The sequence below is a fragment of the Lactuca sativa genome, chromosome 8, assembly GCF_002870075.4.
Source record: "Lactuca sativa cultivar Salinas chromosome 8, Lsat_Salinas_v11, whole genome shotgun sequence".
In the NCBI taxonomy this organism is placed as follows: Eukaryota; Viridiplantae; Streptophyta; class Magnoliopsida; order Asterales; family Asteraceae; genus Lactuca; species Lactuca sativa.
This window is the reverse complement of record NC_056630.2, coordinates 2,691,337-2,711,974: the sequence shown is the minus strand read 5'-3', so window position 1 is coordinate 2,711,974 and position 20,638 is coordinate 2,691,337. Positions and strand designations below refer to the sequence as shown.

The window sequence follows — 20,638 nt, the reverse complement described above, 5'->3', positions numbered from 1 at the left end:
GTGTGTGTGTGTGTGTGTGTGTGTTTTCTAAAAAAACAAAGGTAAATAGCGTTCAATATAACAATAGAGATGAAATTTATAACTTATAAGTTACTCTAAGAAATACAACTCCAAACATAATTCCAAAGCAATCAAACATTTCCATCACTCCTCAAATTTATTATAGCAGATCAAAGTATTTGATAATATGATCCATGACAATCAAACATTTCCTTCGCCAACTTCTTGTGAGATTTGATTGTTGCATAATGAAGTTCCCTGTCACACATGGAAATTAGATTATTACATGCCCTTTAATGGAGTAAATGATTTGTGATCAGTTTTGGTAAGATACACTCAAAAAAACTAACCTGATTAGGCATTACCTGATCATAATAAGTATACATTTGTTCAGATACATAGTCATTGTTTTCTCCCAACACATTGAGTTGCATGCATGCAAGCGATGCATTTCCATCTATGTCGTTCCCAAAATCAAAGAAATCATCAAATGCTTGATTTGGTTGAAAGATATGATGGCTTAAACCTTGTCCACTATTTTGTAATCCAAAACCATTCATCAATGAAGAATCACAACTTTGTCCAACACTAGGTATAGTTAACACTTTTCCACTGTTTTGTAATCCAAAATCATTCATTAATGATGAACCACAATCTTGTACAGAACTAGGTACACTAGGTATAGTGAGCACTTTTCCACTGTTTTGTAATCCAAAACCAGTCATTAGTGAAGAATCATAATCTTGTCTAGCACTAGGTACAGAAACCAGTTGTCCATTGTTTTGTAATCCAAAGCCATTCATCAATGAAGAATCATAATCTTGTCCAGAACTATGTACACTAGGTATAGTGATCACTTTTGCACTATTTTGTAATCCAAAACCATTCATTAATGAGGAATCACAATCTTGTCCAGCACTAGGTGCAGAAAGCAGTTGTCCATGGTTTTGAAATTTGAAACCATTCATCAATGAAGAATCACAAAATTGTCCATCACTAGGTACAGAAAACACTTTTCCACTGTTTTGGAATTTAAAACCATTCATCAGTGAAGAATCATGAAAATATTGATTATTCATGTCATCCAAATCCATATGTACTTCATTGCTTGAATAGGTAGCATCAATATGAGTGTTTCTTTCTTTTTGATTGTCCACATGTCTTGCTACAGGAGGCATACGACCAAATCTTCTCAAACCAAGTCCTTGCGAGTTATTACTTGAGAATGTATTATCCTTTGATGAACTCGGTTGTCCTCGTTTTCCACTAAAGTTCCATCCATCTTCACGACATTTCTATTGAACAATAAAATTTCCATAACAACAATGAGATTTGGAATGATAGTAATATTAGTTTACTTTTCTGAAATAAAACATACTCATATTGTCTATAGTTCCATATTTATGCTATGAAATTATTTTACAAGTTGTTACCCACCCTTTTTCTTATTCCTTTTGCTTATTCTAATTATAATTATTATTTGTCTCGTCATTTTGGTTTCCCCTACTACAATTAGTCACCTCTTTCTTCTTAATACACCTGTTACATTTAACTGTGAGGAGAGCCAAAGTTGGAATCTTTGAGAAATTGTTCAAATATGGTATGTATTAGTATGTAATTAGAATAATTCATTCAAGTAATTTTCCTAGGTTTCCAAAGATCTAGGATAGTAGTCTAAATTGAATGCCTTGATGTATATATCTAGATACATATGATGTTCATTGTTTCAGTAAGCCATAGTTGGATATTAGGGATGAATTGTTTAATAACTAAACAATTAGAGCAGTACATATGGTTTTGATTGCTATGGGAGTTGTGAGGTTGTCCATACGGGACCTCTGCATGCAAGCTATGTATGTTCAATCTTCATTTCAGAAGTTCTAAGCAAATGTGATTTGTCATGACCTTCAACATCAAACAAACATGATGGTCAAGACATCATCCATTTGACTTATTATGGAAGGTATTATATACTTTCCGATATAATTTAGGAAAGTAGTGTAATAACTTACAATGTCCCACAATGTTATGGCAGAATGCTAATATATTGATGTTTGTTGTTTGCCATGACAACTTAAAATATATAAAGTAAATCATTTTTTAGAACAACATACAAAAGGTTTATTGTAATTATATTATGATAATCAGTAAACATCATACAAAGGGTTTGGTAGCTCAAAAGAAAATCATGCTTTCTAAGAGATGATTTATTATAATTGTATGCCTTATGGTTATCAACAAGAAAGAGTTCAGGATGAAAAGCTAACCTGAAGGTGACTTGCAACTTGCATCCTTGTAAGTCCAGGTACTTTCATAGTGTCAACTATATCTCTTGGTAAACACCCTATAATTAATATTGAAAAAAAGTATATAGTGCTTTAGTTGATGCTTGGTAACTGAAATTATAATAATAAAGTGAAGGACAAATTAATACTTCCTTCTCTAGTTAGCTTTTGGACAACACAAAGGAATTTATCATGAAGTTCTTCTGTCCACTCCAAGCAAATCTTCTTCTTGGAACTACAAATTCCATCATCAAGCAGTTGGATGTCTGAGTTTCTTGTATTATAACAATTTCTTACGTTCTTCCTTGTATCACAATTATCCTTTCTATTTTCACTTTCGAGTTCGATGCTCTCATGACACTTTCTAAATGGCTCCAACTTATGTATCCGCTCTCTGATCACATGCTGACGTGCATGGAATACTACATCATCTGTAAGTGGTCTTTTGATGACAAGAAATGCACCATTCTTAATCATTTTCAACAAGAAATTATCGTCTACTTCCTCACGCATTACTGTAGTTCATAAGAAAAATGATATTACAGTTAAGGTTATATATATATATATATATATATATATATATATACTTCCCCGCTATGATTTAGGGAAGTTGTATAATAAAAAGAAATCTTAATGGTTTATTAAATCAAATAGCTAGGATGTAATTAATTTATGGATTACCCATTGATAGAATGTTCATATGCTTTGTTAATCGGAGGAATGTGATAATATCCACATCTCTCAAGTCACTATCTATTAGTAGGAGATCGAATTTGCCTTTCTTTACTGAGAGTGTTCTTAAAGCAGCACCAGCATCTTCAACCCATGTAACTAATTATATATCACAAACATAAGATCACAGCAAGATGTATAACAAAATATTATGAAGATTTAGTGAAGCTAATAATCACACACACACACACACACACACACACATATATATATATATATATATATATATATATATATATATATATATATATATATATATATATATATATATATATATATATATATATCAAAAACCTACAATGCATATTCAATGGAATTACTAGCTAGTACTCTGTCTTGCCTCAAAAGTACTTGAACTAATTCAATAATGATAATTTCAATGTTGTATGGTATTTTAACATGTACTATAATACTTTTGTAGCTTAAACCGAGGAAATCATCAAATTAAGTCCAAGACCATTTTAAGCTAGCTAGGAAACTAGATCATCACTGTCCGCACCCAATACTTAATTATTTAGGTTTTCATCTTGTTTTCTCGACCCACATACATATTTATGCATAAATTAAATTATGCATCAGATATTTGACCAACAATGGAACAATGCTATGGATTGGAAGCTCCAATCCAGGCTAAATTTTTTTCCAATGCTTCGCACAAATTAATTATATTACTTGTGATAGGAAGTTATGATATTGTCAAGTGTTGTAGACTTTAGTCTAACAGGGTTCTTGTATTGTAATACATTCCTCTTAATTGGTTATAGATAAGCATGACTACTCGTATAGAAGAAAATCCGATTTTCTCTCTCTCTCTTTATTTATTTATTTATTTATTTATTATTATTACTCTGGTACATATGGTAAAAAAAGTACACTATACCTAATCAACCACCCAAAATTAAAGAGTGTAGTCAAGACGATTGGTTTCTCTTTTACCTTGTTCATCTTGAAATACAAAACATGGGCCATAGCATCTCTATTAAATTGTTGGTTGATGAGGTTTCATGGCTCAATCAATTTCTTTCCATTGGTGTCTTTAGATGGCTTGATTGGCTTTATAACCTTATTCCTCATTTATATCGATCTTTGCTAACCGCCTCACTATCTCTTTTAATAGATTTTGACCATTAAAAAAATAACACTATGATTTTCAAATTGTGGACCCTAGTTCCATTATATATATATATATATATATATATATATATATATATATATATATATATATATATATATATATATATATATATATATATATATATATATATATATATATATATATATATATATATATATATATATATATAAAGCTGTAACATTCAACTAGGCTCGTCAAGGAACCTCCATGTAGTTTAGAGACATATGCATGTACCGAAAACTGATTTATGAAATAGAGAGGATTGTATCCTTAAAATAAAAAAATTAGATTGGGTAAAGAAAACTGTTGAAGGACATATGACTTACATGCCTGACTTTTAGTTGACATGGAAGAGAACTCTATGAATATAACTGACTAATTAATTAGAATAAATCTTTAAAATCCACGATAAATAGTGAAAATCCAATGCATTACGTAGCCATCAAGAATTTAGTTGGATCGGGATCTTTTTCCTTATAATATAATTGTCGGTTCCAAAAATAAAAAATAAAAAATAATTTAAAAAAAAATTAGTCAGTTCGTGTATGGTTTGACTTCACACTTTTGATTCTTGATTTTAAAAGAAAAAATGAAACATTTCATTTTCGTGTTCTCCAAAACTATATATTTAATTTTTTTCAAGTTCTTAGTAAGATTACTTTATTTTTTGTTATGTAGTAATTGATCATTGTTTAAAATTAGTAGGTTCAAATATGGCCCATAAGGTTCCATTGATATCAATATAGACATTTGATAGATAGTCAAAGATATTTATAAACAATGTGTAAAATCAAATATTACATTTGTCTAGATGAATAAACGGTAAATAATCAAAGTACAGATGATTGATACGAATTTGGAACAACATTATATATTAATAATTGAAGTCCTTTCTTTTTTGTTTATGACCAAAAAAAAAAAAAAACTCATGCATAAATTCTCACAAGTGTGAATAGTATATTTGAGGATAAAAATGTAACGTAAAAGTGTAATTATACCATACTCAAGATTTTATCTTAATTTTGGACTTGCTTCTAGTAAAATACGAAGAAATTTGTCATCTTGAGAAAAAAAAAATACTAGATAGTTACCTTCAAATGAACGTGACATAAGAAAGTCACTAACACTATTAAGCAAGTCCTTGTTATGGTCGATAACCATAACTTTGATTGTACTTTTAAAGACACTTGCCCCATCTCTATCACTACGAGTAGCCTTCAACATTGTAGATAAATATCAATTGAGAACAAAGAAAGTTCCAAGAGAAACGAAGAATAGGGGTCACGCAATGAGGTTGGGGGATATGTTTGGATTAAATAACTATATGTTGCTACAATACATGTGCCAAATTTTCTAGATAAATTATACTTGCTTGAATTCGTGTGGGTGTTATAGGCATTTTATGTATACTCTGGAAGCTTTTCAAGCATTCAATGACAGATATTGCAGTTAATAGTTATTGGAACAAACCTATGTTGTACTTATTGTATTAACTATCACATTAAATTGTTTTATGTTATTTGTCAACCATCAACTACATAGGCTATTTTTAGTCATTTTAACATATACTTTTAGCATGATATGAAATGAAAGTATAGTTGTATACTACCAAACCGTGGTTAGTTTTTATTTTATTTTTTTTATTTTTATTTTTTACACAAAACGCAACCATATTTAATGCATTTTATTGCAGCTACATTTTTACGTATCAAGAGATCGTGATTTCAAGTTAAAACACATAAAGACCGAGGTTTATAATCTAACATGATGACTTCAAGTTTATGATTAAAGGAGAAGTAAAAACTTAAAACGTTAATCTGTGGACCCTGATTTACTTTTTAACTTTATATTTTTTTGGACAAATAAAACATGAGTTTTGTTTATGGATTTGTCAAAGTTTTTTGGTTTGTCTTATTGCAGTTTTTGAGGTCAACTAATATATATATATATATATATATATATATATATATATATATATATATATATATATATATATATTATATATATATATATATATATATATATATATATATATATATATATATATATATATATATATGGCTAGGTTATTGTATTTTAACTATCTATTGTGTGAATGTAGGTTAATTGTGGGTCAATTATTTTAATTAGTTTAAGAAAGTACTTAATTAAGATTATTGAATTAAAAATAATTGAAAAATATCATCTAACTTCACTATAAGAGTATTTTAGTCAATTAACATAAATTTAAAAAAGGAAAATTCTAGATTTTAAGGGATAATTAATTCTATTGATTTAAAAAAATCAATTTTTTTTAAAATTAATTCAATTTCACAATTTATAAGAATAATCGATTTTGTTCTGTCAGAATGTTATTTTGTTATAATGATATTGTATGAAAATTTTCTGTCAGAATGTTATTCTGCTAGAATATTATTGAAGAATAACAAAATTCTTAGTTAAATAAAGGGATATATACAGTAAAGCCCCGATATTTTCATCCAATTGACACGAAAGTCCCAAACTAATTTTTTTTGACACAAAAGCCCGAATTACCGGCATTTATTGACCCGGTTGACCTTTTCTGCCGGTAACTCATTTAATAGCCGGTAATCGAGATGATGTGGCTACTAACGCTTACTTGGAAGATGACGAGGACATCATTAAATGAAGAAGGGTTAATCGAGCTGGAAAAACCTCTCTTTCTACTGCGACAATTCTAGGGTTTTTACTGTGAAGGAGATACGAATTCGAGTCAAAGGGAGATACGAGTTGGAGCCTTGAAGATGGAAGGTGTGTTGGACTTTGACACGATCGACGTGGAACTAGATGAAGACCTTCTAAAGAAACAGAGTAGGAGATGTACAGATGAGTTCTTGAAATCACTGTCTCTTGACGATGAAGATGAAGACTTCATTATCCCATTATTCGAGAATGTTGAAGATGATGAAGCACCCGTGGAAGAAGAACCTTTGGATGACGAACAGGAGGAGGAAGAAAATGTAGATGAAGTTGTGGATGAAGAGGAAAATGATACTGAAGCTCAGTTTAAATATTCCACACATGATCCAAATGTGAAATGGAATAGAATGAAACCTCAAGAGGGAGAAAGGTATGAATCTCCACAGCAACTTAAACTCTGTTTAACAAATCATGCCATATCTAAAGGTTATCAGATTAGGTTTAATAAATGTGATAGTGTTAGACTACACTGTGTGTGTGCTAGTGATCATGAGAAATTCGGTTGCCCTTATTATGTTAAAGCCTCTTGGATGAGCACTGAAAAGTCATTCCAAATAAAGAAAATGTATCCACATCATACATGTGTAAAGAATTTTAACAATGGAAAACTTATGGGACCAACATGGTTAGCTAGACAATTCCTTAAAGAACTTATTAAGACACCTAATTTGAAAGCTAAGGAAATCCAAGAAAAAGTTCAACACAAATTTCACACTAAGATTTCATGGGTAAGGAGTTATAGGGCTAGATGTAGGGCAATGTCCATGATTGAGGGAAAATTAGGTGATCACTATGCAAGGGTGTGGGATTATGGTGGTGAATTGCTAAGATCCAATCCAGACAGCACCATTAAAATTTGTGTTGAAGACAACAATGATGGTACAACTATTTTCAAAAGGATGTACATATGTTTCAAATCAATCAAAGAAGGGTGGAAGATGGGTTGTAGAAGGGTAATAGGGATCGATGGATCTTTTCTGAAAGGGCAGTGTAAGGGACAATTATTAACAACCATAGGTAGGGACCCAAACAATCACGTTTTTCCCATAGCTTGGGCTATAGTTGATATTGAGAATAAGTTTAACTGTAAGTGGTTCCTTCAGTTGTTAGAGGTTGACCTTGGAATGGATGCAGGAAGGGGCATGTGTGTAATTTCAGACCAACATAAGGGTCTTCTTGAGGCAACAAAGGAGGTGTTACCATATGTTGAGCATAGACAGTGTGCACGACATATCTATGCCAACTTCAGAAAAGTATATAGTGGAATTCAGTTAAGGAACCTATTTTGGAAGGCTGCCAAATCAACTGTAGAGGGTGAATTCAAGAATCACATGGATGAGATTAGACAGATTAGCCCAGGTGCTTATGAACATCTAATGGCAAGGGAGCCAAATACATGGTGCAGGGCTTTCTTTTCCACTGGATTGGCCTGTGAGGCTGTAGAAAATGGTATGGCAGAATGCTTCAATGCAGTTATACTTGATGCTAGGAAGAAGCCACTACTGACCATGCTTGAAGAGATAAGGTTGTATATGATGGACAGGTTTTACAACCTCAGGGAGTTAGCTGAAAAATGGGAAGGAGATGTGTGTCCATCTGCAATTAAGAAAATGGAAGAATTTGGTGAGGACTTGAAGTAAGTTCTCCTTGTTTTGTATACATTTATGCTAAGTTATTAATAACTTTTATGCTAATTTAGTAACAACTTTTATTTGTAGGTTTTGGAGGGTACACCCTAGTGGACAAAATGAATTTGAAGTTAGAAATGGTCTTGAATCATATGGAGTCAACATAGAGAAAAGGAGTTGTGCATGTAGACTTTGGGATGTATCAGGGATACCATGTGTCCATGCCCAAGCATCTATCATGTTAACTCATCAGGATCCAAAGACATTTATCAGCAAGTGGTTTGGTAAGGCAATGTACATTTCAAGTTATAGTTCTAACATTCTACCTGTTAATGGCAGCAATTTATGGAAAGAAGCTCCTTATATTAAGCCCTTACCCCCCTTAGAGAGGAGGATGCCAGGCAGGCCTACTGTGAAAAGGAAAAGGCATGTATCAGAGAGGGATGACAAGTTCTCTCAAGTGTCCTCAAAGGGCAGAACTGTCCAATGTCAAAACTGTCAACAAAAGGGGCACAACAAGAAAACCTGTAAAACTCCACATGTTGAACCAGATCCTAAACCCAATAAGAAAATAGGCAGGCCAAGATTGGACCCTAGTCTAACCCAATGGACAAGACGTGGTAGAGGGGGGAGAAGGGGAAATAGAGGAGGTGGTAGGGTACCTAGAGGTGGGGGTGGCTTTCATAGCTGGTTTGAAAGAGGTGAAACCTCAAATACAGTACCACCCCAAAAAAGGGTCAATGAAGAATATAATTCTGAAGAGATGGTGGATGTAGATGTGATGAGTGATGGAGATGGGCTGGATATGGCAGATATGGACTACATTACACAACAAATTACAGAGTTGAGGAAATCAGGTTACACTGATGTAGACATTATGAGATGCCTTGGAATTACAAAAGCTCATTTAGAAGAGTTTGGATATGTGGTAAGGTTTCATTTAGTGTTTATGTATATGATTAAGTGTTTTTACTATTTTTTTTTCTGTTTTAGGTTGCCAATGTTGAAGGTGGACTAGAAGGAGATGGACAGGGTAATGAAGAAGAAGGAGGACATGGACAAGGAGATGGAGTGGAAGGAGGTGGAGATGGACAAGAAGGAGATGGACAAGAAGGAGAAGGAGATGGACAGGGTAATGAAGAAGAAGGAGGACATGGACAAGGAGATGGAATGGAAGGAGGTGGAGATGGACAAGAAGGAGAAGGAGATGGATAGGGTAATGAAGAAGAAGGAGGACATGGACAAGGAGATGGAGTGGAAGGAGGTGGAGATGCACAAGAAGGAGATAGACAAGAAGGAGAAGGAGATGGACAAGAAGAAGATGAAGAAGGTGTTCCAGTGAATGATCCAGTACAACAAGGGCATTTTGGGAATAATATGAAACAAAGAACAAGGAGACCCTCAGAGAGGATCATTCTTCAGAAGCTGAAAAAGAAGGTGGTTGACCCTCTTGGTATAGGAATGTGTGAAGATAAGGCATTAGTTATAGATTAGTGATAGGGGTTATCATCTTTTGGTTCATATTTTGTAAAAGGTGCTACTATGTAAACTGTTGCATACCATCTTTTGGTTCATATTTTGCATACCACCTTGTGGTTCATATTTTGTAAATGGTGGTACATATCCACTTATATTGGTTCATATTTTGTAAACAATTACTGGTAATTAAGCAAGGGCATTAATCAATGGTCACAATTGATCAATGTCATATTTTATTTCAAGTTTGGTTGTGCAGGTTAGCCTTGGTTATTGACAGTTTTATTATTCATATGTGGTTCATAGTTGTCGTACTTTGATTTCACCATAACTCAATACAACATAAGTAAAATGTTCATTACATTGCAAAAGAAACAACATCGTACATAGTGACTACATATCCCACTACATTATCTTAAAATACAAACCAAAACATAAACCCAAAATAAACCAGAACATTGACCACCTTGGAACAACACCACCTGCACCTTGAACTTGAGCTGGAACAACTTCTACTACTGCTTCTTCCATTTGTTCTACAACATCTCCATTCCACCCATTGTGCAATTGTAAGAGCAAGTCCTTGTACCACTGATTAGGGAGTGGAGGATCCACCCAATCAAAGAATTTGCAATCTTTACTCGAATCCTGGATAATCCAAGATTAAAGAAAGAAAAAAAAACTAAAAGATGAAGAATTTCAACATTAACAACTAACCCTATAATTTGGGCACCCAATGAATCTTCTTCCAGGATTTCTTGTCTTCCATGAAGTCCACCTTCCAACTAAGTCACCGCAGTCGCAATGTGTCCTTTGAGGGGGATTGAACCTTCGCATAACCTTGCTTCCAACAGATGAAGAAGACGACATTCTCGTCTTTTCCTTTGACAAATACGAAGCTAGGGTTCATGGGAATTGACGGTATGGTGCTTAAGTAAGGTCGAAAACTCCACATAAGCCTCTCATTTAATAAATCAGTGGTCCATGTAAGCATTTGGTGCCACTTCACCAAGTAAACCGGATGCACTGGCAGAAAAGGTCAATTGGGTCAATAAATGCCGGTAATTCGGGCTTTTGTGTCAAAAAAAATTAGTTTGGGACTTTCGTGTCAATTGGATGAAAATATCAGGACTTTACTGTATATATCCCTTAAATAAAATCAACATTATTATATATTTATAGACATCCGAACTTAAATACATATTCTTACATAATAATAGTCTTATACATTTTAATATAATTATAAATATTCTAACAGAATGCCATAACAAATGAATAAAATTCTTGTAGTATTCTTACATATACAATACTTGAGCAAATACACTTGATCTTCTTGAATGGTTAAAATAATCGGCTTGATTCCAACTAATCTTACGAAAATATGATGTATTATCGTAATAATGTAATTTTTCGTAAAATACACTTGTTCTTGAACTCAATTCGAAGTCTTTCTCTTGTACATGTTTGTATGTTCTTGAACTCGATTCCACATCAATGACAACCTCTTCAAAACCTAAATTCATAAAAAAATAGATAAATAAATAAATAAATAAATAAACTATGTAAGCAATGCACCACTACAAGAATTTTATAATTAACTTCAATTCTTTTAAAATTTACAAATCTAGCAACCATTACATATAGTTCATTTTGAAAGAACATTTATGGTAGAATTGATCAATTTCCAAGATCTAACATACTTTTAGAGATTGATTTTATAAATATTCTAACAGAATGTGTAACTAACATATTTTTCGGTACTTTAAGAATGATCCGTGTAATGGTCTATATCTATCATTAGTTAATCTACAAAAAATACAATTTAGACTATTGCTAGTTTATATATCACATATAAATTATCTTTTATAGCCGGAAAACGAAATCAATAATTATTGCAAAAAAGTAAATTTAATATAAGCCTCAAATACCATAATCTAGATTTGTGATCAAAAGGCAGCAATATTAAATTGGACAAAACTGCAATATTGGTCCCTGTGGTATTCAAAAACTTTGGATAGGGTCCAAAAAGTTTCCAACTTGCATGGAAGGTCCAAAATCAAAACATTTCCGTGATTTTGGTCCAAAAAAACTTGAAAAGACGATTATGTCTTTTTATTTTCTGTTATATATTTTTTATAATTATTCTTGTACTATTTTAATTAAAAATAAAGAAAAAAGAAAAAAAATTATCCCCCACCCCACCAACCCACCCACCATTCTCTCTCTCTCTCTCTCTCTCTCTCTCTCTTATAGTGACATAACTCCTGAACTTCATCTTATTCGTGAACTACTGGGTTGTTTTGTTGGGTTTCATTATCTTTGAAGAAAACCTGATGAATCACATAGTGAAAGGCACACATCATGACCATCTTCATCAGCACTATCAGATCCTTCTCTCACAGCTTTCGTCCATGTCCCCATCACAAACCCTAACCCTAATTCGTTAAATTTAGCTAAAAGAAAACACAATCTTTATGGTAGCCCAGGTAAACCCTATCAGATGCCCATGACTACACAACTTTAAATCATTATTCTATGATTTCCTCCACCGCCACCATTAAATCAATGACATCGCAGCTTCCCTAGCTCCATCTTCAGTGATTAAATCGACAACCATTTTATGACTTCACTTCAACTTCTGGATTTTATTTGGGGATTCAAGTTCAACAGTAAAACCAAGGCGGTGAATCGACTTAAACAATACAAATCTATCAATCTGTAGCGGAGAAGGGGAGAGGTCGGTGAAGGTGGAGAAAAAGAGATTGACGAAGGCGGAGGTGGAAGCGGAGGCAGAGACGGGCGAATATGAAGATTTGTGTTGGGGTAGGTATATCATTATTCTCGTTTTCTTTACACTACCCACTTGCAATCGTAATACATAAATCACGCAGAGAAGAAGAAGAAAAAGGACCACTTTTCTTGTTTTCTTTACACTCAAACTTGTAAAATTTAGATTCAGAGTAGGAGCTGCGCATATCATTTTTTTTCTTTTGGATTCTAACATGCAACTGCAATTGTGAGAGTAAGAGAACTGAAATTATAAGCATTACTAGTAAAGAGAGGTAGGCTAGATTAGAATGTACAGATCGATCCATCCCAATTGTACAAAGTTATGATATATCAAATAGCTCAGAGGCAAAAGAGAGAATTGTGGATTTGAATTTGTTGATTGAGTTTTTGGTATGGATTTGTAACACTAGTCAAAATAGGTTAATAGACAATCATATGTGATTATGCCAATCATGTAATGTGATTATGTTAACCTAGTAATGTGGTAAGAGTGTTATGTAGTTCATGATAAATTCTAATACAAATATGAACTTTCTTTATGATACAACTCAAAGTATACGTCCATACGATTCAAAAAATATAGAGAACATCTGAATTTGACTTCGCATGAAGAAGTTATGATAAACTGAACACTATAAATCTCTATAATAAGAGGAATTTAAAATAGACTTAGAAATAGCTATCGGAGTCTAAAAGAGAGTTGTAGTGCTCATAAATACCTACGTATGGATATAAAGAACGTCAAAAACAGAGTTCGTATGTGAAAGTTATGACCTTCCGAAGATTCAGCTTTTAGAAACCCTAATCTAACTAAACTCACGACGTAAACAAGGGTTTATTCACGACGTGAGGAGTCATTTTGGCACATTTCGGAATCTAGAAGGTGTGACGAGGCTGCGAGGGATAGGATCCAAACTCACGACGTGAACAAGGAGTTTTTCACGACGTGAGGAGTCACATGGCCACCTTCCGAAGCTAGGGACGCAAATGGCAAGTCTACGAGGTGATCATGCAAGACTCATGACGTGAGCCTTATGAAACTCATGACGTGAGAGTCTAAAATCCTTACTATAAATAGCAGGTCCAACTTCAGCTATTCCTTACACCATTTCCTTATCTCCTCTCTCCCTTGCTGAAGCCATCTTGCATCCCGAGCCCCGACGATCTCGCACGTTGACCGTTTTCCTTAGATAAAATAAAATCACGCTACTAGGGTGAGTTTCACGGCCCCACTTTCTAATATTTCGAGGGAAAACGCATGCTAGTTATTATATATATGTAATTATCATGTCTATATGATAGTATATAGTTATGATAACCGGGATATGATTGTTCTAAATATAACATTTTGAATACATACAACTATTATTAACTTATCAGTATGTTAATTTACTAATGTCGATCTTGAGTTATACTTAGGATTCTATATATATGTTGTGTGCGATATAATACCGAAGTTATATTCGAAAGTTCTAAATGTTAAGTTATATAGTATGTTGCTATTAATAGTTTTATGTCAAGATAAAACTGGATATGTTATATGTTGTTATTGTTAGTTTTATGTCAAGATAAAACTGGATATGTTATATGTTGTTATTGTTAGTTTTATGTCAAGATAAAACTAGATATGTTATATGTTGTTATTGTTAGTTTTATGTCAAGATAAAACTTGGTATTGTTATTGATAGTTTTATGTCAAGATAAAACTAGAAACGTTATATGTTGTTATTATTGGTTTTAGGTCATGATAAAACCTGGTTTTACTTCAAGATATAACTGTTATACTGCCTAAATATTATGAAGTTAGGAGTAATGTTTAAAAGCATAGTCTAGTAACTTAGGGTTTTAGAAATGAAGATGCTTTTGTTGTTAGAGCTATAGGAAGCCGTCAAAGTCTACATGAGTAATTGTATTCATCAACTAAGATTGGGGATCTTAGCGGAATCCTCTGAACTGTAACCATTAATCCCGTGTGAGCGAGGAAGTCGTGTATAATTAGTATACGGGCTGACCACCCCACTTGTGACTGTTAGCGACAGTCAACCAAAAACAAGTGATGAACTATCATTTTATTTGTTATTATTCCGGCGTCGATGAAGCGTACGGTGTTGTTTCTCATGGTAAATCATGAGTGTGTTTGTTTCTCATGGTAAATCATGAGTGTATTGTTTTATCAAAGGTATTATGTCATAGCAGCGGTTACAGGCTCATGGTAGCAAATTGTTAGAAACATTATACCTTGTCGTATACAAGTATTAATGTTAAGTATAAGTTTTCCCCTACTTATACCTTAAGATTAAGAAATGTTTAGGTATAACACTTAATTGATAAGTATACTATTATACCTAATATACATACTAAATGTTGGAGAGTCAAAATGATACTTTCAAAACTATACTTTTGAATGTGTGAAAATGTATTATTTTATGGAGTTAAAGTCTGTGGACTCACCAACTTTATGTTGACGTATTTTTAAAATGCATGTGTTTTCAGGAACTTGAAAAGTTGGTATGTATTCGAATAGGAGAAGTTTTACTATTATCTTTCTGTTTATTAAGAAGTATGCCATAGTCGGATATTATGTAATAAATACTAGGAACACAATAATGTAACTTTCAATCATCAATAAAGATATGTATTTTCTTTAAGTGTTGTTCAATATATGTTATATAACTATGATACGAAAAATGACGTTACACTACCCGGTGTTTCCGCCAATGGCCGGGGTGTGACATGATTTCTATGATTTCTGGTATGGATTTCCATACACACAGTCACACACACAAAGAGAGAGAGTGTGCGCGTGTGTGTGTGTGTGTGAGAGAGAGAGAGAGAGAGAGAGAGAGAGAGAGAGAGAACGATGGGTGGGTGGGGGATACTTTTTTTCTTTTTTCATTATTTTTTAATTAAAATAGTATTAGAATAATTATAAAAAATACAAAAAAGAAAATAAAATGGCATAATCGTCTTTTCAAGTTTTTTTGGACTAAAATCACAGAAATATTTTGATTTTGGACATTCCATGCAAGTTGGAAACTTTTTGAATCCTATCCAAAGTTTTTTAATACCACAGGACCAATCTTGTAGTTTTGTCTATTAAATTGTCCAACTGTGTACATTAAAAGTTTGAAAAATCACTTAATTGCATGTGATTCATAAAAAAACAAAAATAACCGTACAACATAATGAATTATGTGGATGGAGAAAACCAATTCTCAAATCGGAAATGCACCATGAAACTCCAATTACTTTTATTTAGAAACTGAATTATCATTGATTAACAGTTTATGCATTTTTCATATAATTATTACATAAATGACGTATGGACGGTGATTTATAGAATGAACCAACCTTAAATTAGAGAGAAAGTGATCAAAGGTGTGTTGACACATTGTGTGATTGGATTATTTCCCATTTAGATTTGCTAATTCAAAAAGGAGTTGCTACAGCTTCATTTATCATCAAAGAACGTCAACAGAATTGGACTAAGAGACGAATTGTATAGATAGACTGAAGAGGTGATCGATTGACATAAGAGGACGTTGGACTCAGATACAAGGTGAGGTGCAGGAAGAAAACGAGATAAAAATTTTCTTGGTCAATTAGGATTTTAAATTCTTAAAATATTTTGCATAAATTAAAGCTATTAACTAAATATTTATTTAATTACCAAAATTAATTAATTAATAAGAGTTTTGAAATGATTGGTCTATATTATTCCTACATTCACACAATAAATAGTTAGAATACTTGAACCTCTCTCTCTCTCTCTCTCTATATATATATATATATATATATATATATATATATATATATATATATATATATATATATATATATATATATATATATATATATATATATATATATCGCTCGTGTTCATCTGTGGACGTAGACGATCATTCTGATCGTGTGAATAATATAAATTGATTTTTTTTATTACACTATATGATAAATCATCTATCGTTTGTTCAAAAATTCTTAAATTCTAGCATAAAATCTTTTGGTCTCCGAATTAAAGAAGTTATGCATGTTGGAAAAAGAAAAAGAAAGTTTTTGTTAAATGGTTTATTTTGAACAAACTGATCAAAATTTTCAAATGACTAAAAAAATGGTATTATATTGGTAATCAATGAATGGTCATCAAATAAATCTTAAGAGAAATTTTCTTCTCTATATGAAAAGTTTACAAGTCTTATATTTTGATAAAATTAATAATATTTTAAAACATTTGTAATTGTTTCATATGGATAAGAATATAAGTCGAAAAAAAATAGAACAATATTTAATTTCTCAAATTTTAATTTTATTTTTTGTTAAAGTACTTTCAATAAATGTACCATCACACTACGTGCCTAAGTAATGAATGATCATCATTAAAGTTTGTATATTTCTTTCAAAATTTTCCAATATTTGTTTTTTAGTGCATAATTGTTATTTACTAGCCGTTGACGAAAACGTATACTCGTAAGTATACAAGATCGTGCAAGTAATATAATCGTAAGACCAAATATCGTACCCACAAAGACTATCTATCTTAAAGGAATATGAATCATGTAGTTGTTGGTAAAAGTGATTTGTTTTGATTAAATTAAGAAAATTATTTTTAAAAATTAAATTAAAATAAAATATGTCAAGCAACTAATATTTCTAAAACAAACTAAAAGAAAATCAAAAACTCAATACTAAGACCGAAGTGACCGGAGGAAGTAAGAACACAAATTGAGATTTCACAGACAAGAGAAAAGCGAGATTTAGTTGACATTTACGGGTTAATGATTCATCTAATGCAATTAATCAATAACGCAAATGTAGTGGTAATAAATTTGCTAACAACATCTAAAATCATCAATTACCTATCGATCTCAAGATTCAATTTAATTTCACTCACTCATATCTCTATGCAGTTCATGAAATTAAAAAACATAGAGATTTGTGGTTATGTTAAAAGTTCACCAACACACATCTATGTTGATTTTAAATGGGATCACGAAATCACACACTCATGTTCAAATGATTTCCCAAATAAAGTTTCTCTCAAATTCAATAGTTGCAAACAATTACAAAATGAAATCCGAATTAATATTTAACATCTATTACTGGCTAGATAATAAACATCGTCAATTAACCTAAATTCATGAAGCAATTTTGACACTAAACACACATTTAAACATCAAACAATTACGATACATAATATTAATTAAATTAAAGCACTAGAATTACCACTTAATCCAAGTCAACTAAACCCACAAAAAGAAATTACTCCATAACATTGAACAAAATTAAACCTAATAAAATCGGTGTTCAACTTATTTCATTACAATGCTGGGAATAATTCAAAGTTAACTAAGATAAACAAAAATTCCCACAAGAATTACTCTCCTTGACTCTTTTGATGCCTGCATGTGTAGCCCAACAAAGGAATGCAGCAGCCCACAACGAGATGTAGTTAGCCCAACACCCCTCTACCCACTGCATGCGTTTCAGCCAGCAAAAAGAAGAAATCACAGTTTGAATATTCGATCGGCCAGAGTAGATTATCTTCGAGATGATCAAGATTCCTAAAAAAAAACTACCTAATTTTCTAACTTAAAAATAAGTATAATCCCTGGAAATGACACCAAAAACTTGTTAACGAAAACGCGTACTCACACATATACGAGGTCGTGCAAGTAATATGGTCATAAGACCAGATATCGTACCCACATGGATTATTTATCTTAAAGGAAGAATGAGTAGGTAGTTGTTGGTAAAATAATTTGGTTTGATTAAACTAAGAAAACTAATTTTAAAAACTAAAATAAAATAATATTACCTAGAAACAAACTAAAGGAAATTTAGTAACACAATACTAGAACCACACTGACTTAAAGGGGTAGACACACAACTGAGATTTCACAGACAAGAGAAAAACGGGATTTAGTTGACTTTTACGGGTCCATGATTCATCTAATGTAATCAAGTAATTAACAAAAATGTAGTGGTAATAAATTTGCTAACACGATATAAAATCATCAATTACCTCTCGGTCTCATGATTCGATTTAAAATCACTCACTCATATCTCTATGTAGTTCATGAAATTTAAAAGCATTAAGTTTAGTGGTTTTGTTAAAAGAGCTCCAATACATGTCTATGTCGATTTTAAGTGGGATCACGAAATCACACACTCATGTTAAAATGATGTCCCAACTAAAGCTTTTCTCGAAGTCTGAAGTTGCAATTAATTATAAAATGAAATTCAAATTAACATCTAACATCTACAATTAGCTAGATAATAAACATTCAATTAATTAATTAAATTTCGTAAAATAAATTTGGCATTAAACACACATTTAAACATCAAATAATTACCACACAATTTATATCAATTAAATTAAAGCACTAGAATTACCATTTAACCCAAGCCAATTAAACCCACAAAAAGAATTTACTCCATAACAGTTAATTGAAAAAAAATTAAACCTAATAAAATAAGGGTTCAACTTATTTCGTTAAAATGCTAAGAATAATTCAAAGTTAACTAAAACAAACAAAAATTACCACAAGAATTACCCCCTTGAATCTTTTGCTGCCTGCATGTGTAGCCCAACAAAGGAATGCAACAGCCCACACAATGAGATGTAGTCAGCCCAACACACATCTACCCCTTGCAAGCGTTTCAGCCAGCAAAAAGAAGAAATCTGAAATCCCAGCCCCGCTTTTCTGCGACACGTTCATTTTTGTTCTCGAATTGATAGACACCCACCGAGCATCGCAGGTATCAAACTTCTTTCTCAAAATCGATCGCAGGTAGCGGAGTTAGGTTGATCACCACACCCTTCTCTCTTCTTCTCTTTTTTTTTCTGCTGTGATATGGTTATGGTGGCTGGCTAGTGGTCCGACTGGTGGAAGCTGATGTTAGTGGTGATAAATGGATGAAGTCTGATTAGGGAGGTGGTGGTGTTGGGTGATGTTTATGTCAGTTGAAGGCTGGTAAGGTAATGGGTGTTGACAGGTGGAAGAATGGTGATTGTAATGGTTGAAGATGGAGACTGTAATTGAGGTTAATAGAGGTGGGGTTATGGTGAAGGTTGGCTGGAATGGAGCAATAATAGAGATCTTTGGTGATTAAAGGTGCCTGACAGTGGTTTTAGGTGGGAATGGTGGAGGTAAGGGTAGTTTATGGTGGAGGCTGTGAAGGGAATTAGGGAGAAGGGTGGCGTTGGATGGTGGTTCAAGATTGGTTCGATGTAGGGTATGATGGTTTTTCACGGAGGTATAAGGTGGGGATATGTTGGTGGTTGATGGTGAAAATGGTAAGGGGTGAGGGGTGATGGAGAAAGGTTCAGGTTGGAATGGAGGAGGGTTTTGATCAAAAGGATTGTGCAACAACATCTTTATACCAGAAAATCGTCTAAGAAGAGTTTAAGTCAACAAAAATTTTTGTTCTTGAAATCTATGACATCTAAATAGATACATGTTCCAATTTTCTTGACATCGTAAATCTCACAGCAACAAAAAAGGATAAATGAAGTCTTTTCTTTTAGATTATAAACTGGGCAAAAGCCTGACTTGTTGAGCAATCACATCACATTTGGTTGTTTCTTTTTATCCAATTTCTATTTTGTGGTTCTCCAAGAAGCAAAGAATTAAAAATTACTTGAATTGGGCTTCTTAAAATTGCAATTTCGAACTCCCAAAAGTCAAGACATGGATGATAAAAAAATGTTTACCTAAGCACTTTATCTTGCAATTTGATGGGTAAACCATGTATGTGTTTTTGAAATGGTTGCAAAATGTTTTAATCTCTTGATCATATTTCAACCGAACCCGAATATCTCCAAAATGAAAAAGATCATTAATATAATTTTGAGCACTTATGAACCATAA

At 32.5% G+C, this 20,638-nt stretch overlaps 2 protein-coding genes and 1 long non-coding RNA gene across 3 annotated transcripts; 1 reads left to right on the top strand and 2 right to left on the bottom strand.

The window, feature by feature from the left end:
• Positions 1-201: 201 nt before the first annotated feature.
• On the bottom strand, positions 202-5,376 carry LOC111920982 (two-component response regulator ORR24-like). Its single transcript, XM_023916556.1, has 6 exons — positions 5,244-5,376; positions 2,967-3,116; positions 2,435-2,800; positions 2,268-2,344; positions 351-1,295; positions 202-258 (listed from the first exon to the last, which is right to left on the bottom strand). Exons 1-6 carry the CDS (start codon positions 5,374-5,376, stop codon positions 202-204), a joined length of 1,728 nt encoding a protein of 575 aa, XP_023772324.1.
• Positions 5,377-6,917: 1,541 nt separating this feature from the next.
• LOC111920981 (uncharacterized) lies at positions 6,918-9,716 on the top strand. Its single transcript, XM_052766049.1, has 3 exons — positions 6,918-8,509; positions 8,592-9,429; positions 9,495-9,716. The coding sequence occupies exons 1-3, from the start codon at positions 6,918-6,920 to the stop codon at positions 9,714-9,716; spliced, it is 2,652 nt and encodes an 883-aa protein (XP_052622009.1).
• Positions 9,717-18,026: 8,310 nt separating this feature from the next.
• LOC122195703 (uncharacterized) lies at positions 18,027-20,402 on the bottom strand. The gene is made up of 2 exons (XR_006186258.2): positions 19,310-20,402; positions 18,027-18,239 (listed from the first exon to the last, which is right to left on the bottom strand). It is a non-coding gene; the product is annotated as an uncharacterized LOC122195703 (long non-coding RNA).
• Positions 20,403-20,638: the final 236 nt, after the last annotated feature.

Coding starts and splice junctions, on each gene's coding strand:
- LOC111920982 (XM_023916556.1), bottom strand. CDS start 5,376: ATGTTGAAGGCTACTCGTAGTGATAGAGATGGGGCAAGTGTCTTTAAA. Junction 2,801..2,966: donor TATGAACATTCTATCAATGG/GTAATCCATAAA, acceptor TATGAACTACAG/TAATGCGTGAGGAAGTAGAC. Junction 259..350: donor ATCAGGTAATGCCTAATCAG/GTTAGTTTTTTT, acceptor CATGTGTGACAG/GGAACTTCATTATGCAACAA.
- LOC111920981 (XM_052766049.1), top strand. CDS start 6,918: ATGGAAGGTGTGTTGGACTTTGACACGATCGACGTGGAACTAGATGAA. Junction 8,510..8,591: donor GAATTTGGTGAGGACTTGAA/GTAAGTTCTCCT, acceptor TTTTATTTGTAG/GTTTTGGAGGGTACACCCTA. Junction 9,430..9,494: donor TAGAAGAGTTTGGATATGTG/GTAAGGTTTCAT, acceptor TTTCTGTTTTAG/GTTGCCAATGTTGAAGGTGG.